The sequence below is a fragment of the Myxocyprinus asiaticus genome, chromosome 47, assembly GCF_019703515.2.
Source record: "Myxocyprinus asiaticus isolate MX2 ecotype Aquarium Trade chromosome 47, UBuf_Myxa_2, whole genome shotgun sequence".
In the NCBI taxonomy this organism is placed as follows: domain Eukaryota; kingdom Metazoa; phylum Chordata; class Actinopteri; order Cypriniformes; family Catostomidae; genus Myxocyprinus; species Myxocyprinus asiaticus.
The window spans coordinates 24,736,316-24,757,291 of record NC_059390.1 but is presented as its reverse complement, the minus strand read 5'-3'; the positions used below and the strand labels follow the sequence as shown (position 1 = coordinate 24,757,291).

At 36.5% G+C, this 20,976-nt stretch overlaps 1 protein-coding gene across 1 annotated transcript in view; it reads right to left on the bottom strand.

Moving 5' to 3' along the window:
* LOC127436859 (protein kinase C theta type-like) overlaps positions 1–20,775 on the bottom strand; it is a 35,778-nt gene extending 15,003 nt beyond the window's left edge. Inside the window, exons 1-6 of the mRNA XM_051691308.1 lie at positions 20,696–20,775; positions 13,961–13,981; positions 8,599–9,133; positions 2,873–3,072; positions 2,167–2,227; positions 991–1,171 (exon numbers count right to left, since the gene is read on the bottom strand). Of these exons, the coding sequence (XP_051547268.1) occupies positions 991–1,171; positions 2,167–2,227; positions 2,873–3,072; positions 8,599–8,716 (560 nt within the window). The 5' untranslated portion in view covers positions 8,717–9,133; positions 13,961–13,981; positions 20,696–20,775. The remainder of the gene's footprint in view (positions 1–990; positions 1,172–2,166; positions 2,228–2,872; positions 3,073–8,598; positions 9,134–13,960; positions 13,982–20,695) is intronic.
* Positions 20,776–20,976: the final 201 nt, after the last annotated feature.

Sequence of the window (20,976 nt, the reverse complement as noted above, 5' to 3'; positions counted from 1 at the left end):
TTAGCGAAGTTCACACCAGCTGAAGTCGTGTAAGTAAATTATATTTAACTATATTTTGCCTAAAATGCACAAAGAATCAATTCTCTTTGTCTTTGAGTTTCCTAATTTTTAACGTTTATTTATCTCATTTTATTTTAGTCTATTTTAACAGATGGGGAGAAAAAAGAATATTCAAATAAAATTACCAATAGCCTATTAACTGTTCGTCTTTGTTACGAGGGAAAAAAGGCGACGTTAATTTCAGAGCTTAAAGGGAATTGCTGTCCAAAGGCCGCCAAAAATATGATATAAAAGACCTTTTCACTCAGAAAGGAAAAATCATGATACTGTCATAGTGGATAATTTCTGATTTCAATAGATACGAGGTGAACGTAACGACTTTTACAACGAATTTGTGGAGACTCTAAAGGTGGGATGCATGGAATTCATGTTCAAGTAACATTAGGAATACATTAGAAAATCTGTGTTAAGGACTATAGGTCATAGCAGTTGCATAGCTTTATTTCTGGTTAGTCTGATATGTGGGTATGATTTGGTGAACTGAACTGACTGCTGTGGAGGATTAGATGAGCTAGTTATATGGTGCTTTTGAATTTTGACTCCCTGCAAAACTGTATTGCAAAAGGCTTGGGTGTCAGAGATGAAGAGGAGACGAGGATGAGGAGCCAATATACAGATGATTTTCATGCACGGAAGCAAGTTATTGACATTTTTCCTTCTCTCTCTGACGATTGTATAATGATATTAAATGATCATACAGTTTAGCTATCAAAGAGTCTGCTTTAAATAGATAATTTAAGGGTGCGGAGGAACAGATACTGTATATCTATATGCATTTATATGCACTTTGTTTGCCCAGTGAAAAGCATTGTGCGTTGTTGGTTGCCATGGGTGGGGGGAGTTCATTCTTAAAATGTGGCCCCCTCTGAAATTCCACATGCCCCCCCCCCCATATTTCATCCTGGCATGGACTCTGGAGTGTGGACATACCAGACAAACTCCTTGCAGACGGAACAGAACGTAGGCTGAGGGAAAAAGGTGGCAGTGAACTCGTGACATTTGACCACATGAACTTTGGCCTGTTTGATGGCTCCACGTCTGTGATGCAGAGCGAACACCCCATCTTTTTCCCGTTCACTCTCTCCATCACCTTCACCATGACCCGCAGCGTCTAAAAAGCGTGTGTGTAAGTGCAAGAATTACTTTTGAACTTGGCATTTATGCAGTCTGTACAGAAATGATCTACATGTGAATTTACTTTTTTAAATAAATGATTTCTGCATGGACTGCATTTCACCATTTTACCAGCTTCACTGAGCAGAAAGACAAATGCAATGTTAAGAGAAATAAATTGATGAATTTATATGAACTATTAATAGTGTTAAAGTGCAAATGGCTGAATCGCATGAAAAAAAATGTCCGTCATTTTTCACCCCAAAACTTTTATTATGCAAAAAGAGAATTTTGCCTACTTTTTAGACCATAAATATTCAGTTTGATTTTTGTTTTAATATTTTGATAATTGATATTGCAGTGTGACATTATTTTCATGAAAAAAACTATTATTATGTATTCTATTTTTTTTAAATAATTGTATATACATTTTATTTGTACTTTTTATTATATTCTCTTTTTTTATTAATAATATTATTATTTTATATTCATTTTATTTCATTTTTTGTTTTAGGATTTTGATTATTAATATTGCATTGTGACTATTTTCATGACAATATATTATTATTTATTCTATTTGTATTTATTTTAATATTATATAAATTATATTTTTATTTTTTATATGTTTGTATTCATTTTATTTTTAATTTTATAAGGATTTTTTTATTATTAATTTTTAATTTAAATTTGATTAGTTTAAATGTTTTATTACTTTGTATTAACTTTATTATTATTTGATTTCCAATTCATTCATCCATCTTTAACCACTTTTATTTTATTTTATTTTATTTTTGTTTTAAGATTTTGAGCATTCATTTTGCATTGTGACATTACTGTATATTCATGAAAATTAATCTATTATTATGACTTCTATTTGTATTTGTATTTTTTAAATTTTATTAATTTTATTAGTAAATAAGCTTGTTATTTATTTTATTTTTGGGGTGAAAAATGATTTACTTATGTGTGTGTCTGAATTTAGGAGACACTCACCACTTCTTTCCAAAAAATAGCGTGCTTCCATCAGTAACCGACCCTGTGGTTTCAGTTCAACCTGTAATACACAAAAATATCTTAAATTGCAGGGGGCCTGGGTAGCTCAGCGAGTAAAGATGCTGACTACCACCCCTGGAGTTGCGAGTTCAAATCCAGGGCGTGCTGAGTGACTCCAGCCAGGTGTCCTAAGCAACCAAATTGGCCTGGTTGCTAAGGAGGGTAGAGTCACATGGGGTAACCTCCTTGTGGTCGCTATAATGTGGTTCTCGCTCTCAGTGGGGCGTGTGGTGAGTTGTACGTGGATGCTGCAGAGAATAGCGTGAAGACTCCACACATGCTATGTCTCTGCGGTAACGCGCACAACAAGCCACATGATAAGATGCATGGATTGACGGTCTCAGATGCGGAGGCAACTGAGATTCGTCCTCTGCCACCTGAATTGAGGTGAGCCACTACGCCACCACGAGGACTTAGAGTGCATTGGGAATTGGGCTTTCCAAATTGGGGAGAAAAGAGGAGAAAAACAATATCTTAAATTATCAAATTATACCCTAAAATAATATACAATCAATAGTTAATATTTTAGATAAAAATGTAACCAAACACACGAAGTAGGTTATCCAGAATGTAAAGTATTCTCATGCACACAATTAAATACAATCATGTAAAATTTTGACGCAAACATACACACACAATTTCTCACCCAGATCTCCAGTTTGCCATTCTCTTTCTTGCAGCGTGAGGCGAGGGTGTCGAGCTGGACTGTGGCCTCGGTCTTCAGCTCTGCCGTCTTGTCCTTGACCACCACATGCATCACTCGTCCCCTGTGGACGTGAGCGTCAAACGTGCTGCTCCAGGGGGGATACATGGTGGGCCGCTTCTGCTTGTACAACTGACCCTTTTCTATAGACCCGCACACACAAAAACAAACACAGATATGCCACCAAATTAAATTAGCTACATGGCACTAAGAACCTGATTGATTTTCACCTCCTAAAGTACCAATGTGAGTAAAACAATTCACAATGTGTTTTACAACATTCTAACTGTTTTTACAACCTCTGAAACTAATGCTACTTTAATGACACAATGCAGGTACTGTTTGATTGTAATCTGATGGCTTTTTCATGCAGGGAAACAAATACAGAACCTTGAAAGTGGAGCATTTTGATAAAATGTCAACACTTGGGGCCTGGGTAGCTCAGCAAGTATTGACGCTGACTGCCACCCCTGGAGTCGTGAGTTCGAATCCAGGGTGTGCTGAGTGACTCCAGCCAGGTCTCCTAAGCAACCAAATTGGCCCAGTTGCTAGGGAGGGTAGCGTCACATGGGGTAACCTCCTCGTGGTCACGATTAGTGGTTCTCGCTCTCAATGTGGTGCGTGGTAAGTTGTGATTGTCTTGCAGAGAGTAGCATGAGCCTCCCGTGCTGTGAGTCTCTGCGGTGTCATGCACATTGAGCCACATGATAAGATGCGCGGATTAATGGTCTCAGAAGCGGAGGCAACTGAGATTTGTCCTCCGCCACCCGAATTGAGGTGAGTAACTGCACCACCATGAGGACCTACTAAGTAGTGGGAATTGGGTATTCCAAAATGGGAGAAAAGAGGATAAAAAAAATGTATTAAAAAAATAAAAATGTCAACACTTTCCCCTAGATAAAGGTTTAGATGTGAAAATACCTTCTCGTATCCTAGCTTAATATGCAAAGACAATTTTAAGTAAGCCATTTGCTGGTTGATTTCCCTGAAGAATGTAAACATTGTGGCTTTGTGGTGCTTTCGAATATTGCTCTGTTTGTGAGCAATCCTAACCATCCTGACACACCAACACTGGCACAACAACTGGCATGAGTTTGGGGACAACATGATAACACAAGAAGTTGAGATGTTGTTTCCAGGAGTTCCAGTACTCTAATAGACTTTATTCACGCTAGCGCCATCTTTGATTTTTCATGGGAATGACAACGAGGTTGTGAGGGATAGACTTACAGTCTCTTCAATGGCATGAAAGGTATAAAGCTGTATAAAGTGCCTAGATTACATCTGGTTTTCCACAGCTCTTGTTGTCTGGAGTTCTTTGTATACTGAATGTTCTTGGACAGATATTTTATCAATATTTTGTCCACGAAATGATCCAAAAACACTTAAAACTGGAGTTCAGCCCATTGAAGAGACTGTAAGACTATCCCATCCCTCACAGCCTCATTGTCATTCCCATTAAAAATCAAAGATGGCGCTAGCGTGAATAAGGTCTTTAAGACACATTATAGGCCCTTTCCCACGGTAGGAACTAAAGCCCGTTTTACATACTTTTCCCTGGAACTAGTACTTTTTGTCATTTTTGCTAATAAGGAACTATGGTTCCTTTTAGCCATTAAGAGGGACTTTAGACTTAAAGGGGTAGGTACTTTTACCCACAGAAGAGGGACTGTGAGAGGTGCTGCAGCCTGTTTGACGCACAAAGAAATGAGAAGCGCGAGGAGCCTGCATTAGTAAACAACTTGTAGCTGCTAGCCTGCTATTTAGAAGACTGTGCATATTTTCCAATTCCCTTAACAGAAATAAAATAAAACCAACAATTTATCCAAAGAACATCACCTGTTTCACATGTTTGTGTGAGGGGTGAGCAGAGCTGCTGCGTGACTTTAACGGGAGTGGGAGACGCTATGAGTTTTCATTGCATCTGTACTCTTTGACTATACGGAAAGTAAAGTCATTTCTGGATTACTGCATTGTTTTTTCTTGGGAAAATGGACATAAATAATAAGATGTACGTATATCGAGAGTAGGTAAATTAAATCTTATATAAACTTTAACCATCATGAAGTTTAATTTACATGAGGAAAGCCTGTTACTACGTGGTTAACTTGCATCAAGATGTCTTTTTTTAAGTAAATGAGGGGGTAGTTCAGTACAGTATTTTTTGTTGAGTCATAAAAGCCTTTATTGTAAAAGATCGTGTTGATAGGTTTAAAGTGCATTTCCAAAATGTTTTCACTGAGTTCAGTATGTGCTGCTTGGTTAAAGACTGCCTCATCTCTCCTCTCACTTCAGCTTCAGGGACACCGGACACACAGCTACTCGTCCAGTGTAAAGACTGTAACCTGAAGACACAGGCTGTGTCTGAAAACTGTAAAATGCTGCCTTCAGAGGGTGTATAAGGAGGTAGGATGAAAATAAAGTGCTTTTCAAACTGTTCTGAGACAAGTTTCCTTAAAGAGTTCCATTCATTCATAAACGCTATCGTTTAAGCCATTAACTAATAAGGCGGCAAGGCAGCTGGCCATGTTTTCCAAGTCAAGTGGTCAAGTCTAGTTTGTGTAAAACAGCCCTAAAAAACTGGAGCTCCGATCCTGGCGTCCTCTGTCGGTGTTACTGATTGTGTTGTTGTTGCTGCTTTTGAATAACATGTGCAAACAGACTTTGAAATAAAATGGTCAACACTAGATGACGTCACTACAGGGGTTTCTTTTGTTCGTGCGAATACAAGAGGGGAAAAGTCTCGTTGGGTGTGCCGTTCCTCTTAAAGGGATAGTTCACCCAAAAATGAAAATTCTCTCATTATTTACTCACCCTCATGATATTCCAGGTGTGTATGACTTTCTTTCTTCACCAGAACACATTTGAAGAAAAATAGTTAGAAAAATATTTTAGTTCAGTAGGTCCTTAAAATGCAAGTGAGAGCAGAACGTTTCCACTCGATGATCATGCGCTACACGGACAGGTTTAGCAGTTGCGCACACTCTCTATGTTTACATCAGCGTCTCCCGCAGAACGCGTTTACATACGCCCTCCCGAGAAGGTCGACGAGACAATACCGTGACTGTGCTTTGCTAAAGAAAAGTCAACCCACTGTTTGTGAGATCATCTGTTGGGGAGAGATTATCTATTTAGCCGACTAGTGTCAGAGGAGGGAGTTTTTGGGTAGCCAGTTTGAAAACAGTCATCAATCTATCAGACAAGAATTCGTCAAGCCAACATCAAAGTTTGTCAAGACAAACTAGATATCTAGTTATTTTTGAAATTCCATTTGGTCAGAAATTGTGCCAAAAAGTGGTGCAGAAATGACGCAATTCACATTTAAAGTCAACAGGGATATGACCCTATTTACTTTCCTAGTACAGAATCCAAATGTTATTGTGCACGATTTCTTATTTCATTATTCCAAAAGAATGAATGTTCCTCTTCCTAATCTTTTGTCAAAATGTAATTACAAGCCCTTTGTAACAAGGCACAGATGTGGAATGAGGATCTAAATGCAGCTTTTAATGGAAACCAAAAATAAACAAAGTAACTCAGAATAGAATAGAGAGTAGGAATAGAAAAAATATATATATATATATATATATATATATATATATATATATATATATATATATATGGGAAACCAAGCACAGAACATGACAACACATGTGAAGACTGACAAAGAAACCAGGGGAAAACAAGGGCTTAAATACACATGGGCAAACAAGGAAATAAGGAACACCTGGGAAAAACAATCAGGGGAAAACCAATCATAAAATAAAACTACAAAAGGACTACAAACTAACAGGAAACAGGAACTAAACAAGAATTTCAACATAAAAGTCAACACAAAAACAGGGAATATGTGACACCCTTTTATTTTTCATCCCCTCCCTTCGAACCACCTTGCTCCTTTCTGGTATGCAATGCCCACTTTTCATGATCCAATCAATTCTCAGTGGATTAATTCAAGTTCCACCCTACTTTTTTTGTCTCATCAATTATGTAAAATGAATTGTGAATGCTTGTTGACTTTAATGTGTGATTTTACATCCAACATTGATAAAACATAAATGGTGTGGTCTATTTGACAGTGCTGAAGTTATAAGCATGCAAGAGGTTTGAGACTGACTTGGCTCTTTAGAGTTTGACAGGTAATTGTGGTTGTGGTCAGTTACAAAGAATGAAACCAAGTGCTTGCTGGGAACTCCTCGTGTCAGAAAAATTAAGCTTTCATGTCTATGAGTGCACAAGTGTGTTCAATTAAATCTAAAGTATGTTCATAGTGAGTTCAAACGCTTATCATTGAATCTATGTAATCATTATCAGTTCTTTCCGATTTACACCCACACATTTATAGATACTCAGGTTAGTGCAAGCAAATAAAATGTGTAAAATAATTTTGTAGAATTGTGGCCCCTTAAAGCATTTGGACTATTAAGCCATATTAAATAATGTATGAATGTCACTGCATTAGATAACAAAATGTTAAACCAAGTGGCATTTATTTTAACAATTAAAAGAATACCTCATTTCACCCGCTCTACCTCATCTATTTTTTGGGAAGTTATGCCCTCCACCTCTTTAGTATTCCTCAACCATTCTCTTATGAATGGTGATATATAAAATGCCAAAACTGCACACACACACACACACACACACACACACACACAAAGATTTATTATGTAATTGCTAAATTATGCTCTTAAAAAGTGCATAGGGTCATAAGTGACCCAAGATATGTAAAAGTGTAATAGTCAATATAAAGTGTATACTGCACTTCCATTAATCATATTTTTATTATTATATATATATATATATATATATATATATATATATATATATATATATATATATATATATATTTACTATCATAGGATTTCAACTGCAAAAAAACAAACAAAAAATAGCAAAAATAAGTTTTGAATTATATCATGTAGAAGATATCCTGTCATAGTACACTTATATAGATACATAAAATAATAATAAAAATATGATTTATGGAAGCACAATAAAAGTGTGTCTTAAGCATCTAATACTGATAGTTCTATATTAATAATCTAATACATTTTGGGCCACTGTATCTAATGAGTCCCATTTAAAAAATAAAAAATCTAAATCGATGAAATCCACAGTTACTGCATATTTTGGCTGTGAATGATATGAAAATAGTAAGAATCTTTAGTAATATCTCCATATTTTGATAACTAATCACACTTGTCCTTCTGCTATCATAAAGTCACATATACATTACTGCTGAATGGCAGAGATCTAATGACTAATAAGTGACAAATAGTATAAGTTCTTCATCGAAATGGTGGGATGTGCATGTGATAAACAAGAAAAATGTGCTGCATGAATCATGCGTGAAAGGTGTGCTTGATAGGAAAGAAACAGATACCTGCTCTTTACTGACAATGACACTTATGACACACACACACACACACACACAGGCATGCAAAACATTGGCAGGTTGTCATTAACTGTTCAGACAGATGTTCACGCACACTTGTTTTTTTAATTTTTATTTATTTATTTATTTATTTATTTATTTATTTATTTATTTATTTTTCTAAGTGCTGTCCAGATATTTTTTTGTGTGTGTGTGTGTGTGTGTGTGTGTGTGTGTGTGTGTTTTGGGGGGGTGGGGGGGGGGGGTGTAAAGTGAAGCTATAGTGTCTTACCCGTCTCCACTGCCTCTTTCATGTATACAGCGCAGTATGGATTGAGCACTTCCTCATGGTAGGCAAGCCCAGGGTCCATCTCAAAGTTGGAAAAGCCAATCCTCAGGAATGGAGACATGACTCCAAACTCTCAGATCCAACAGTAATCGCCTCTGATATACGATGTTTAATTCCACTGTGGGTCTCTTCTGTACAATGATGTACTCTTATTCACTGCTTGATTTTACATTTATGATGTCATTATATGGGTCCTTGGACTCAGATGGCTTTCAGTAGTGGACAGGGTAAGGACAGGGTTGGACAACTTGGACAATCCTTAGATGGTCCCCTGGAATTGTGTGTCCTTAGCTCTGTGACATCCAGAATTTATTTTGTGTGAGTGTTTAGTGTTGAAACGTTGTTCTTTGTCCAACAAATCCCCCACAGGTATCTCCTCAGATGAACGACTGTGTTTATCTCACCAATCCTGTCCTTCAACGCTGTTTTAGAAGGAATGTTGCTGGGATTCAAATTTGATGGTCATCAATCCCTCAAACTTGGAAAAGATTACAAAAACAGAATAAAGTATAATATATTTAATCGTATATAATAGTAATTGAATCATAAAAAAGTTTGTAATACATGGTAAATTAATAGTTAAAAATATAATGAATAGTATAGCAATAGTATTATAAGTAGTAATAATAGTAAATGGTATAATAATACATTTATAGTAAATGAATAATCATTAGTATATCATAAATATTAAATTAATTCTAAATAAAAGTATAGTAGTAAATAAATAATAAAAAGGTAATACATAGTAAATTAATAATAAATGGTAGGTATAATAATGATAGTGTAAGTGGTAATTGTAGAAAACAGTACAATAATAAATTTGTAGTAAATTAATAATCAATAGTATATCATAAATTGTAACTTGATTATACATATCCATATAAAAAACAAAAATAATAATTGTATATAATTATAGTATTATAATTAGTAATAAAAAAAATACAATAGTATATATTAGTAAATGAATCATCATAAGTATATCATAATTAGTAAATTAGTTTTACATATCAGTATAAGAAATAATAATAGTAATAATTATATATTATTATAGCATAATAATTAATAATAAATAAAATATAATAGTATATAATAGTAAATTAATAATAGAAAGTTAACAATACATAGTAGATTAATAGTAAATAGTAAAAGTAAAATAAACAGTATAATAGTAGTACTAATAAGTAGTAATAATAGTAAATAGCATCATAATAAGTGAATAGTAAATTAATAATTAGTAGTATATCATAAAGTGTAAATTAATTATCATTTTATGTATAAGAAATAAAAGTATAACAATAAATTGGCCTGTTCACTTTTTAGCAGATTCAATGTGCAACAATTTGAACGAATTTTTATTTGATTTTACCTATAGAAAAGTAAATGTTTTTTAATGATTTTGTATAAAAAATTTAATAAAATATTTATTAACATTTTCATATTTTTTAATCAAGTTAGTAAGATGACCCTCCTTTGATTAATTTAATTGCAGAATAGCAATCAGAATAAAATCACCTGTAACTCTTTATATAACAATATAATAACAATAATATGTCAGTTCAAGCACTTATACGAAAGTAGTAAGTATATGTAGGACATTAGTATTACTTAGCAATTACTTTGTAATTACACCAAAACATGAACACTGTAAAACAATGTGTGACCAGTAACATTTACCAATATTATTATATGATCAAATGCTTAACAAATTTTGCAAAGCAAATTAAAATAGTTACAAATGTCATAAAACTTCATCAAATGTTATCAGAGCTTTCATAAAACTTAATATATTTGTAAACATTTTCACATATTTGAATGTTTATATACTACTGATCTTTCAGTATTATTTAATGTGTTAATAAAGTTATGATGATAGAACTCGTGGAGTTGGAAGGGAATATTAAAATTGCCAAGGCAGAGCTGAAGCACCAAATGTTGTCTGATGGCCTCAGAGAATTGACTCGATTGAAATACAGATATAATACTGTTTTGTTGCAGAAGGTGGAATTTTGGCTATTCAGGGCAAGACAGTCATACTTTGAGTCGGGGGACAAAGCAGGGAAGCTTTTGGATAGATATATAAAGCAGAGAGAGTCTTTTTCTATCATTCCCTCAGTGAAATCTGCTGGTGGTGAAATATTTACCTCAGCCATTGTTATTAATAATGCTTTTAAAGAATTCTATCTTGATCTCTATAGTTCCATGTCTTTGTCTACTGATGAAGATATTAGAAACTTTGTGGAACCATTTGAACTCCCTAAACTGACGACTGAGCAACATTTTTTTTCTTGATTCTGAGATAACTTTGGAGGATCTTGGTGAGGTAATTAAGGCCTTGCCTACAGGCAAGGCTCCGGGGTCAGGCAGCTTTGCCGCTGAATTAGATTTTATTCTACAGAACTGGCTCCACTTTTGTTTGAAGTTTATATGGAATCATTAAAGAATGGAAAGCTTCCGCCAACCATGACACAAGCCTGGATCAGTCTGATTCTTAAAAAGGACAAAGATCCAAGTGAGTGTAAGAGTTACCGTCCAATCTCCATGATCCATCTAGACGTAAAAATATTATCAAACATTTTGGCTAACCGATTAAGTAAAGTTATGACATCTCTTATACATATAGATCAGGTGGGGTTTATTTGGGGCCACAGCTCTTCTGTTAACATGAGGCGTTTCATCAAAATTATGTGGTCAGTGGCGAATGATCAGACTCTCATTTGACACCGAAAAGGCGCTTGATATGATAGAATGGGATTATCTCTTTAAGATTTTGGAAATGTATGGGTTCAGGAATACTTTTATTGGTTGGATTAAGTTACTTTATAGACTTTATACTTTATAGTAACAGCGGTACAAACAAATGGATTAATTTCAGATTATTTTACTCTGGATAGGGGCACCCGGCAGGGTTGCCCTCTTTCCCCATTATTGTTCTGTCTTGCCCTGGAACCATTAGCAGCCATGACAAGAAAGGAGGACGATTTTCCAGGGGTGGTGGCGGGAGGCGTGGTGCATAAGCTTTTGCTTTATGCAGATGATATTTTCTTATTCGTCTCCGACCCCACTAGATCTATGCCTTGCCTCCACAGAATTATTAATTCCTTTTCTAAATTCTTGGGATACAGTGTTAATTGGTCTAAATCCGAAGCTTTGGCTCTGACAGCGTACTGCCCGGTAACAGCTTTTCAGCCGAGCGCCTTCCAGTGGCCAAAACAGGGCATTAAGTATTTGTGTATTTTATTCCCAGCAAATTTGTCTGATTTAGTTAGAGTTCATTTTGTCCTTTTAATAAAAAGGATTTCGAGCGATGTTGGCAGGTGGGCTTCATTAAATTTATCTATGATTGGGAAGGTTAATGTTCTTAAAATGAATTGTATTCCAAAATTTAACTACCTGCTACAATCTCTCCCTATATATGTCCCCCTCTCTTATTTCAAGCAAACTGATAGCACAGCGAAGTCCTTCATTTGGAATGGTAAACGTCCCAGATTACATTTCAGTAAGTTGCATAGGCCGATTGACAAAGGTGGGCTAGGCCTACCCAAGATTTAGTTTTATTATTGTACATTCAGTCTCAGACATTTGGCACATTGGTCGCTTCCACCTGAGAGAGACCCTCCCTGGTTTTGTATTGAACAGGAAGTTCTTGCCCCTATTTCGCCATTACAAAGCCTTTCTATCAAACTAATCTGAGAAGTTAAGTTACACCCCGTTATCTCGTATTTGCACTCGATATGGACAAAAGTGTCCAGAGTGTTTAATTCGGACATTTATTTAAATGTTGCCTCGAGCATATGGCGGAACCCAAAATTATGTATTAATAAGTCCCCTTTCTGCTGGACAGAGTGGATTGTGAGGAAGGTTAATACACTCGGTGACCTATATGAGAGAAGAGTATTGAGATCCTTTGAAAATTTGGTTCAACATTTTGGGATTCCCAGATCTCAGTTCTTTAGGTATTTACAGCTGCACCACCTGCTCTGCACTACCTTTGGGAGTAGCATACACCCCCCTAAAGTGGCAGATACTCTGGGAATGTGATTATTGCTTTTGGGAAAGGTCATGAGGCAACAGTGTATTACTCCCTGCTAATTCAGAGTCTGGGGGATGGAGCTTTAACTTCTGTCGAAAGATTATGGGAGAAAGATTTAAACTTGGTGTTGGAAGAGGGAGTGTGGTATAGGATTCTAAAGAAGGTCAAGTCTGCATCTAGAGATGCAAGGGTTCGCCTTATGCAATTCAAGATTTTATATCGATTCTATTGGACCCCCTCTAGATTGTATAGACTTGGTCTCAAAGACACACCCACGTGCTGGCGATGCCAATCAGAAGATGGAGACACAACCCATGTTTTTTGGTGGTGTGTTAAGATCCAAGAATTTTGGTTGAGAGTTCAGAGTTTTATGTGTGACATATTGGGAACTCAAATTTCACTGTGCCCCAGACTCTGTATTTTAGGGCGATGGTGCAGTCATCAATATAGGGAATAAACACGTAAAACATTGGGTCCTAACCAGTGTTATGATCGCCAGCCAAGTGATCTTAAGGGGTTGGAATTCGGCTGGAGCACCCCAATTTTAGGAGTGGTGCTCAGAAATGGGGAGGGTGGCGGCTTTCGAAGAAGGGGCATATAGAAGACTGGGGAATTTGGATTTGTTTGTTGGGAAATGGGGCAGATACTTGGTGTTCTTGGAGGGTTCTCGGAGTGGAGCAGTGGAGAGAGAGGGGTAGTAGTTAATGTGTGTGATTATTATATTTTGTTTTTTTGTGTGTTGTTTTTGTTTTTCTTTTGTGTGTATGTGCTCATGTGTGACCACAGGGGTGTTTGTTGAGGGTTGGGGTGGGGTTGGGGATGGGGAGGGGGACGGGAGGTAGTGGGAGTAAATGTTGATTCTGTGTTTATATATGTTTTGCTTTTCTGTTTTCAATGTATGAATCAATAAATATTTTAATCTTAAAAAAATAAATAAAGTTATGATGATTAAAACAGTAGCCTGTAAAATGAGTCTTCAAGAGTAAACATGAGTTTAACAATTGACAGCATATAAAATATCACTATGATTTGTTTTGTAACCAGATCAAAACAGCTGAAGGCTTGTGTTAACTTCTTTCCATACACATGCCCTTTAAATTACAGTGACACCAATTAATAACCACCTCCTAATGTCTCAACCAATAACACACAGTTGAAAACATGTAACACACACAACTAGGCAAAAACGACAGTAAAAATAAACTGCTAGGAACAGGACAGTTAATTTACATTGGAAATACTTATTAGAGAGAGAGTGCTGGTTTCAGTACTTACCAGTTAAAAACTGTGAAGTATCTATGACAGGAGAGAGAGAGAGAGAGAGAGAGAGAGAGAGAGAGAGAGAGAGAGAGAGAGAGAGAGAACTATTATTAGATGTGAAATACAAAACTGTCATCCTGAACAGCCTACCAGGATTCACACAAACATCATGGCCAAACATATAAATTTAGCTCAACCTCTATTGTGGAGACCGGGGCTAGTTGCCACACTTTTTTATTTCCAGTGAACATTTTTCAGGTTAGGTTTATTTTTGGGTCAATTTTTGAATGGGCATATAAAGTCATAACTACAGAAAATGTATTGAACATTTCCACCGTCACTGGCCAGGAAAAAAGACAAAGCTCATGTTACACACATTGACATTATAGTGGGGCATGTTGTCACACTGTATGGGGTTGTTTGTCCTGAAACATAATCACACAATTTACTTGCCAAATTACTGTCAAGCACCATCCACCATCAGACATTTTTCATCTATTCCAACATATTCACTAGGGGTGTAAATATTTGCTCTTACAATGATTTGATTCGATTACATTCTTTACCTAATGATTATGATGCATCATAAAATCTGTAATTTGGCCACGATTCAATTGGATTATTTTAGAACGATTCATAATTATTTTCAAAAATATTCAGACGAAGGAGTTTTCACTGAACGTTCTTAATTTAGACATCACTGCCATGCACCTGAGCATTTGTCACAGATGCTTTTAGGAACATGGAGGTTTGGCTTATTTGTGGATACATATATAAACAGAAAAATAATTCTAGAATTCAAAAATTCTAAACTGTTATTGGCAGGAGAGGTGCAAAATGGCCATTTACTGTTGGCGTGATGCGACTTACGCATCCATTGAAGACAGCATAATTGATTATAATGGGATCTATTTACTTTTGTCACGTTGTACCGCACCTCTTGTGTCTGGTGTACACAGGGTGCGAATCCTCCTCAGCCAAATCAGTGCTTAAAAATGGGAAAGTAGGTGGCCCATACCGTACATCATAATTTCCACCAAAATAGGATGTCCCGGCTAACATGGGACAGTTGAAAAACATGTATACCAGCCAAAGGTTTTGTAAAAGAAAAAATAATAATACTAAATGTCAACTAATATATGTAGCTCAAAATAATTAATATTTGGCTACAAAACAAATTTAAGCATTTAAGTTTGAGCCTTTAGATCAAAAGATCTAAAGAAACATAATGTAAATTCAGTGAAATTTGTCAAATTTTTGACTGGCACTGTACTAACACATTAATTTATACACACTGCACTCAAACTCATTGTTTTAGTGAAAATTGAAAAAGGTACAGTATATAATACTAAAACATGTCTCTTTCTTTCAAATGTTGCTGTTTTTGTAAGATCACATGTCTTTTTACTCTATTTAGCTGTTTGTATGCATTAAACTCGCTTTTTTGCTTTGTAAGTGTGTCTGCATATCTGCCAGGCACTTCCTGTCATTTGAGTAACAGCTCAAACCACACTTCCTGTACCATGGAAGCAATGCAGCACAGAAGTTGCTGCTCTTACCTGCTTCTGCTACAAGTATAGACAAAAGAAAGACAAACAGCGGCAAACAGATGGAATTTGGGGACACAAACAGCAGGACACAAACAGACACTTTAATGCCATAACTTTGACTCTGAACGTGATTTTTAATGTTTTATCTAACAGAGTGTGAGGTCATTACTGACTCTATGGTTGAACTGTCCCAGCATGTGAGAGCTGCATGGGTCGCAAGAGTGTGGGATCAAACGGCAAACACTTCCATTGAACTGCATTAACGGACACACACTGGACTTCAGCTACAAATACATTTGACCTTTCACAAGCCTTTTGGGGGTTCGATTCATAAAGCTTGTGTGGGTTCACATGTGCACATAACAGGGCTGGCGCTGGCCAAATTGATGCCCTACGTAGAGTTCTGCGATCATCAGACCGGAGTGGGTGGGCAGTATATGGGATTGAGGCAGTCGTCTATGTTCAGAGACTGCTATCGGGTCCTTGAATAATGCAATAATGCCGGTGAAGTTCCTGGTAAAGGAATTTCATGACGACATACATCAACCACTATGTCAGAGTGCTACTGCATGATAATAAAACCATGTGCGGTTTCGTTAACTCACGGAGATGGAGATATTAGCTGGTTGTTGTCATCCGAAGACATCCGAAGATGCGAGGCGCGTGACACAATATCTGCGCTCTGTACTTGGTTAAAAAGCATTCAAAGCCACGTCGGTTAATTATGATCTGATGGATGAACTCACGCCTCAATTGGACTTGTTTATTTAATAACGTGGTGTCAATTGTGATAAGACATACCGGTGTTATGGACATTGCCATTGTCACTGTCACTATGGTTACAGCTGTTAGAATACAGTTGTGACTTTGTTGTTTGTTTATACTGAGAGTATTCAAGCCTCTACTGTAAGCTGTCGAATGAACAGGACATTTCAAGACTCATTCAAGTAAATACAGTTGTCAATCCCAAAAACTGACTGTGTGAACATAACCCTAGTGTGATGTTTCTCCCAGATGTAGTTGAAATTCAATCTAAGAACAAATGCAACATTTCGTTCAGATTCTCCGTTATTTTATTGGAGTACTCTACCTGTATTAACTGAGTTTCAGATGTCCATGCTTGTCATCTGTGTCCCTGCATGTTGATATCAGACACATTGAAGAAGATTCCTGAAGTTCTCATGCTTGTGTATATTTTTGCTCTTTCAGGTTTTCCGATATAATGGTTATTTCCTTTTAAATCCGCTTGTAACTGGCAAAGTTTAAACTCTTGTTTTAGCACAGCGGTTGAATTACAGTAGAGGGGTGACACGGCACATCTGTCCAGAAAACATTCTGGCCAGATTAGCGTTTTACACCTCAAATGCGATGTGGTCATATGTGTTTTTTGGGGTTATTTATTTATTGGGGCACTTCATGCGCTTTTACTGATCTGATTGCTATCCTATTGAATATGCACATTCCATTTACACTTGGCCACATCAATGTGTCTCCACCAAACGGATATAAATATGGTCTTCAATTCCCACGCTATATGCAAATAAAACGAAATTCACTTCCTTGATTATGCTAATGTCAGGCAGTGAATTTAAAAGATGTGATTTATTATATGATTCCAAGTGACTTTGTGTCTGTGTGTGCACACGCTGTGTATTTTTCCCCACAGGGCTTGTCGTAGATAAGATGCATCATGCACATCAGTTGCGCTTATTGTCAGTGTTCCTTTTCATTTTCGTCTGTGATCTGCATCAAATAAATGAAGAAAAATGTTCTGTCTCTCCTACAACATGCATCCGTTTCTTAATTTGTTATTATGTATTGCATGATGTGAGCCCTTTGCAAATACTCAATAACAGCTGTTATGTGTTGCAATTCTCCTATGCTGTCGTAGCACTGATTGGCCGGAGTAAAATTTACATATGTTGCTTGAACAGCCAGATGAATTTAGACTTGACCAAGTTTTGCATGGAATGCATCTCACACCACATCTCGAGGTTTATACTCATCTTGAATCCACTTGGAGGGCATTTACACTTGGTCTTTTAATGAACGGGTTGTAATTTGATGAGCAAAAATGCATGATGTGACCAAGCATAAATACGCTCTTTGTCTACCTCCGTATGTGGTTTTTGTGATCCGATCACAAATCATTTTAGACCCCTTTTACACCTGTAATTGGCACTGACCATTTGTAAATGGATCACCTGAAATGCATCTTAATACCAGGTGTTAATGGGGTTGCAGAAGCACCACAAAATAAAGTGGTTGCTTCAGCAATTGTGTTTTTAATCTCACATGTGCTTCTTATGACACTGTCGGTTAGGGTTAAAGTTTAGGGTTGTGTAGGTTGTCGGGTTTGTTGATTAAAAATTGATAGAGCGTTAACCTTAAAAACCTCATCTGTTTGAGAGAAAATGTGACACAATGCCATTCAATAATATAATACATGACACAAACTATTATTGCACTGTTAAGCATCTTTGCGGTTCACTACATGTTAGCCTTTCTGGAGTCAACATATTACACCACCATTACAATGTAATATAATTACAGTGAGTGGCACAATTTTGGTCTTCATTTTGGTTAACATAATTTTTGATGGCAAACCTTGTAGTTTGGTGACATTTACATTTAGGAATTCAGACTATATTCTATGTAAGATAAAGTGCATGTGTACTGTAGATATACAAAAAGTGTGTTATACAATCATAAGAAATGTGCTGAATACAGATAATTGAGCATTTAAAAACAGTTACATTGAGTAAGATCTGTTAAATTAAACAGTGTACCATTGAAATTATTTGGGTTCTTGGTTAAAATATGTGGTTGGAAACTGCAGTTTGATGTGAGTAAGATGTTCCAATGCCTGACATTTGAAGTTCCTCTAATTCACACTATCACTTCATGGTACAGAAGGACTGAAGACTGAACCACACATACAGTAGTATGTATGTTCTTTTCATATTATTTGATGGTTTCGATTATCTGAGCTCATTGGATACCACTGTTTTTCCAGATTTCAGATCCAGAATGTTCAATGCAAGTGATTTTGTGTTCCTAGTTACAAATCTTTCTACAAACATCACACACTATGGTCTCTATTTTTCTTCCGTGAGCTACATCTTATCCAATTTTCGTGAGAGCACTAATTCTAAGTGCAATTTTCATGCCAGCGCATGAGGGGGTGGGTGGGAGTGTTTGCGCTATCTGTGGGTGTATGCGCGCTAACTCTGGGTGTATTGAATGTTAATGAAGTGACGCAAAGCGCAATTTGCTATTTTCCTGAGAAATAGGTCATTGAGCTATGGCGTTTTAAAAGTAGATCTGTTTTCAGTGCAAAGTCTAAACTCAGTAGAGGTCTCTGAAACCCGACCCCAGCCTGACGGGACCCTTGAACCCGACGGGTTTCGGGCCGGGTTCGGGTCAGGTTTTCAAGTAGGACTTCGGGTTTATAATGAATGGAAAAATAAACAGGCTTACCTAACTTGTTTCGCACACGCGCTCTCACTCACAGACTCATGCGAACGGACGAGTTAGGGGTCGTTCACACTAAATGTGTTTTTGCACGCGTCTGTTCTGTTTTCCCATTGTTTTCCTATGTAAACACATGATGGACGAATGTCTTTGACTGTTGCACCACGTCTCACTTTTTCTTCAGTGTCTCGCACAGGACCGGCATATTTTAAACACCATGTCAAGTTAAAAAGAACTTCAAATTTTCAAAAATTCATATTGAGACACCTGCGCTCTGTTTTATTCTTTGGGCTGCGTCCAGATTGTTTTTAGAGCAGTTGTCACAAAGATTCAACATTCTAAACAAGTTCAGGCTGCATAGAGGGGAAGTTTCAGCAAATAAACGGTAAGTCAATGCTTTTTTCCCTTCTGTTCTGGTGTACTAAGGGGCTGCTGTGCCTTGTTAAAACTGTTTCAGTACTGTTACAAATGTTGCCTATATGCTTATATAAACAGTACTTGCTAGGAGAAGAAATTAGATAGTAAGCGTCGGGTTCAGGCTTAAAATCTGACAGAATAGTTCATGCCGGGTAGGGTCGGGCTACACGGTCTCGGGTATAGTTCGGGTTCAGGTTTCATTTTAAGACCTGTGCAGACCTCTAAAACATAGTTCCTGCATTTGCAGTTTGGAGATTCCACCAGCAGGTGGTAATAAAGTTCATGTCCTCTGAAAATATAGTGGAACATCAGATTATGTCCCTGACAATCAGATCATAGCTGTCTTATGAAACAAACATTTATGAGATGTGTTCTTTTTAGAGATCATGGTTTATTTTACAATTATTTTTATTTTGTTTATATTCACAATTGTATTTATGATCTAATATGTATTAGTATTTTTCCACCTGTTGTCATAGTGATTTTTAAGTCAATGCAAAAGGTGCACTGCAATTTCTTTTGACCATTTCATTATTTTAATGATATTTTTGTTTCGTTTGAATTATAATTTTAATTTAAAAGATATCTTTGGTTTAATTTTTTCATGTTTCAATAAATGAATTTAATTGTTCAAAATCAAAATCAACCGGTAGAAGTGAAGAGCCTGTCGATACAATCACTGTTAATACTAGCCATTATTTGTGTGTCAGTTGATGAAAATTATTAATAATACCTACATTACCTATAATTTAACATAGCATACATCCAAATCCTGATTAGAATAACATTTTCTAAGCATATAAAAACAGCATTTCCAAATTTCTATTATTTTAACATACTGCATACAGTCCATTTACGCCAACTTCTTAGAATGTGCTGTCTTTGTTTATATTGCTGGTGCTTGAGGGAATGGACTATATAATAATATGATGCAGATGCTGCAATAACTGAAGAAGAGCCTCTGAATGAAATTGCACTTCATCCAGCCCATTAGCGCATTGTGCACGCAATTTCACCAAACCCACTTGCAACCTAGACTTAGCGCATTCTTGCACGAAAATACCAAAATTTCATGGCTATGCCCACTGACTTTACACTTATGACTTATGGCATAGCACTGCGCTTATTTGATGATATTTGAACTTCTTATACTGAAATGCTGGAAATTTGACAGTCACATCAGCAGCAATCCGTATGCATAAGTCTTATCAAATGTAATAAATTATTAAAGAAAACTTATATATAAACTTAGCATGAATATATCCTGAAGGCTCATGAATACAGTGGAGGTTATCAAAACAGCACTTACCCAAAGCAGTTCACATCAGATTTGGAAAGTCTGTCTGTGTGTAGAACTTCTCTAGAGGATCATGGTGCATTCACGTCATGTGTGGGTGTGTGCATGTGAGTGTGTTTCACAGTCACACTTCTGACCGCTGCCGCCCCTTCTCCTCTCATCACACACTAAAGGAAGCAGAAACAAGTGCTCTGCGGTTTGCAAAATTGCAAGATTTCAGGCAACTTGCTACCTGCACAAGTATAGTTCATGCTCTGCATTTATTGGAATGTAGTGTTGTATGCATGCATGTT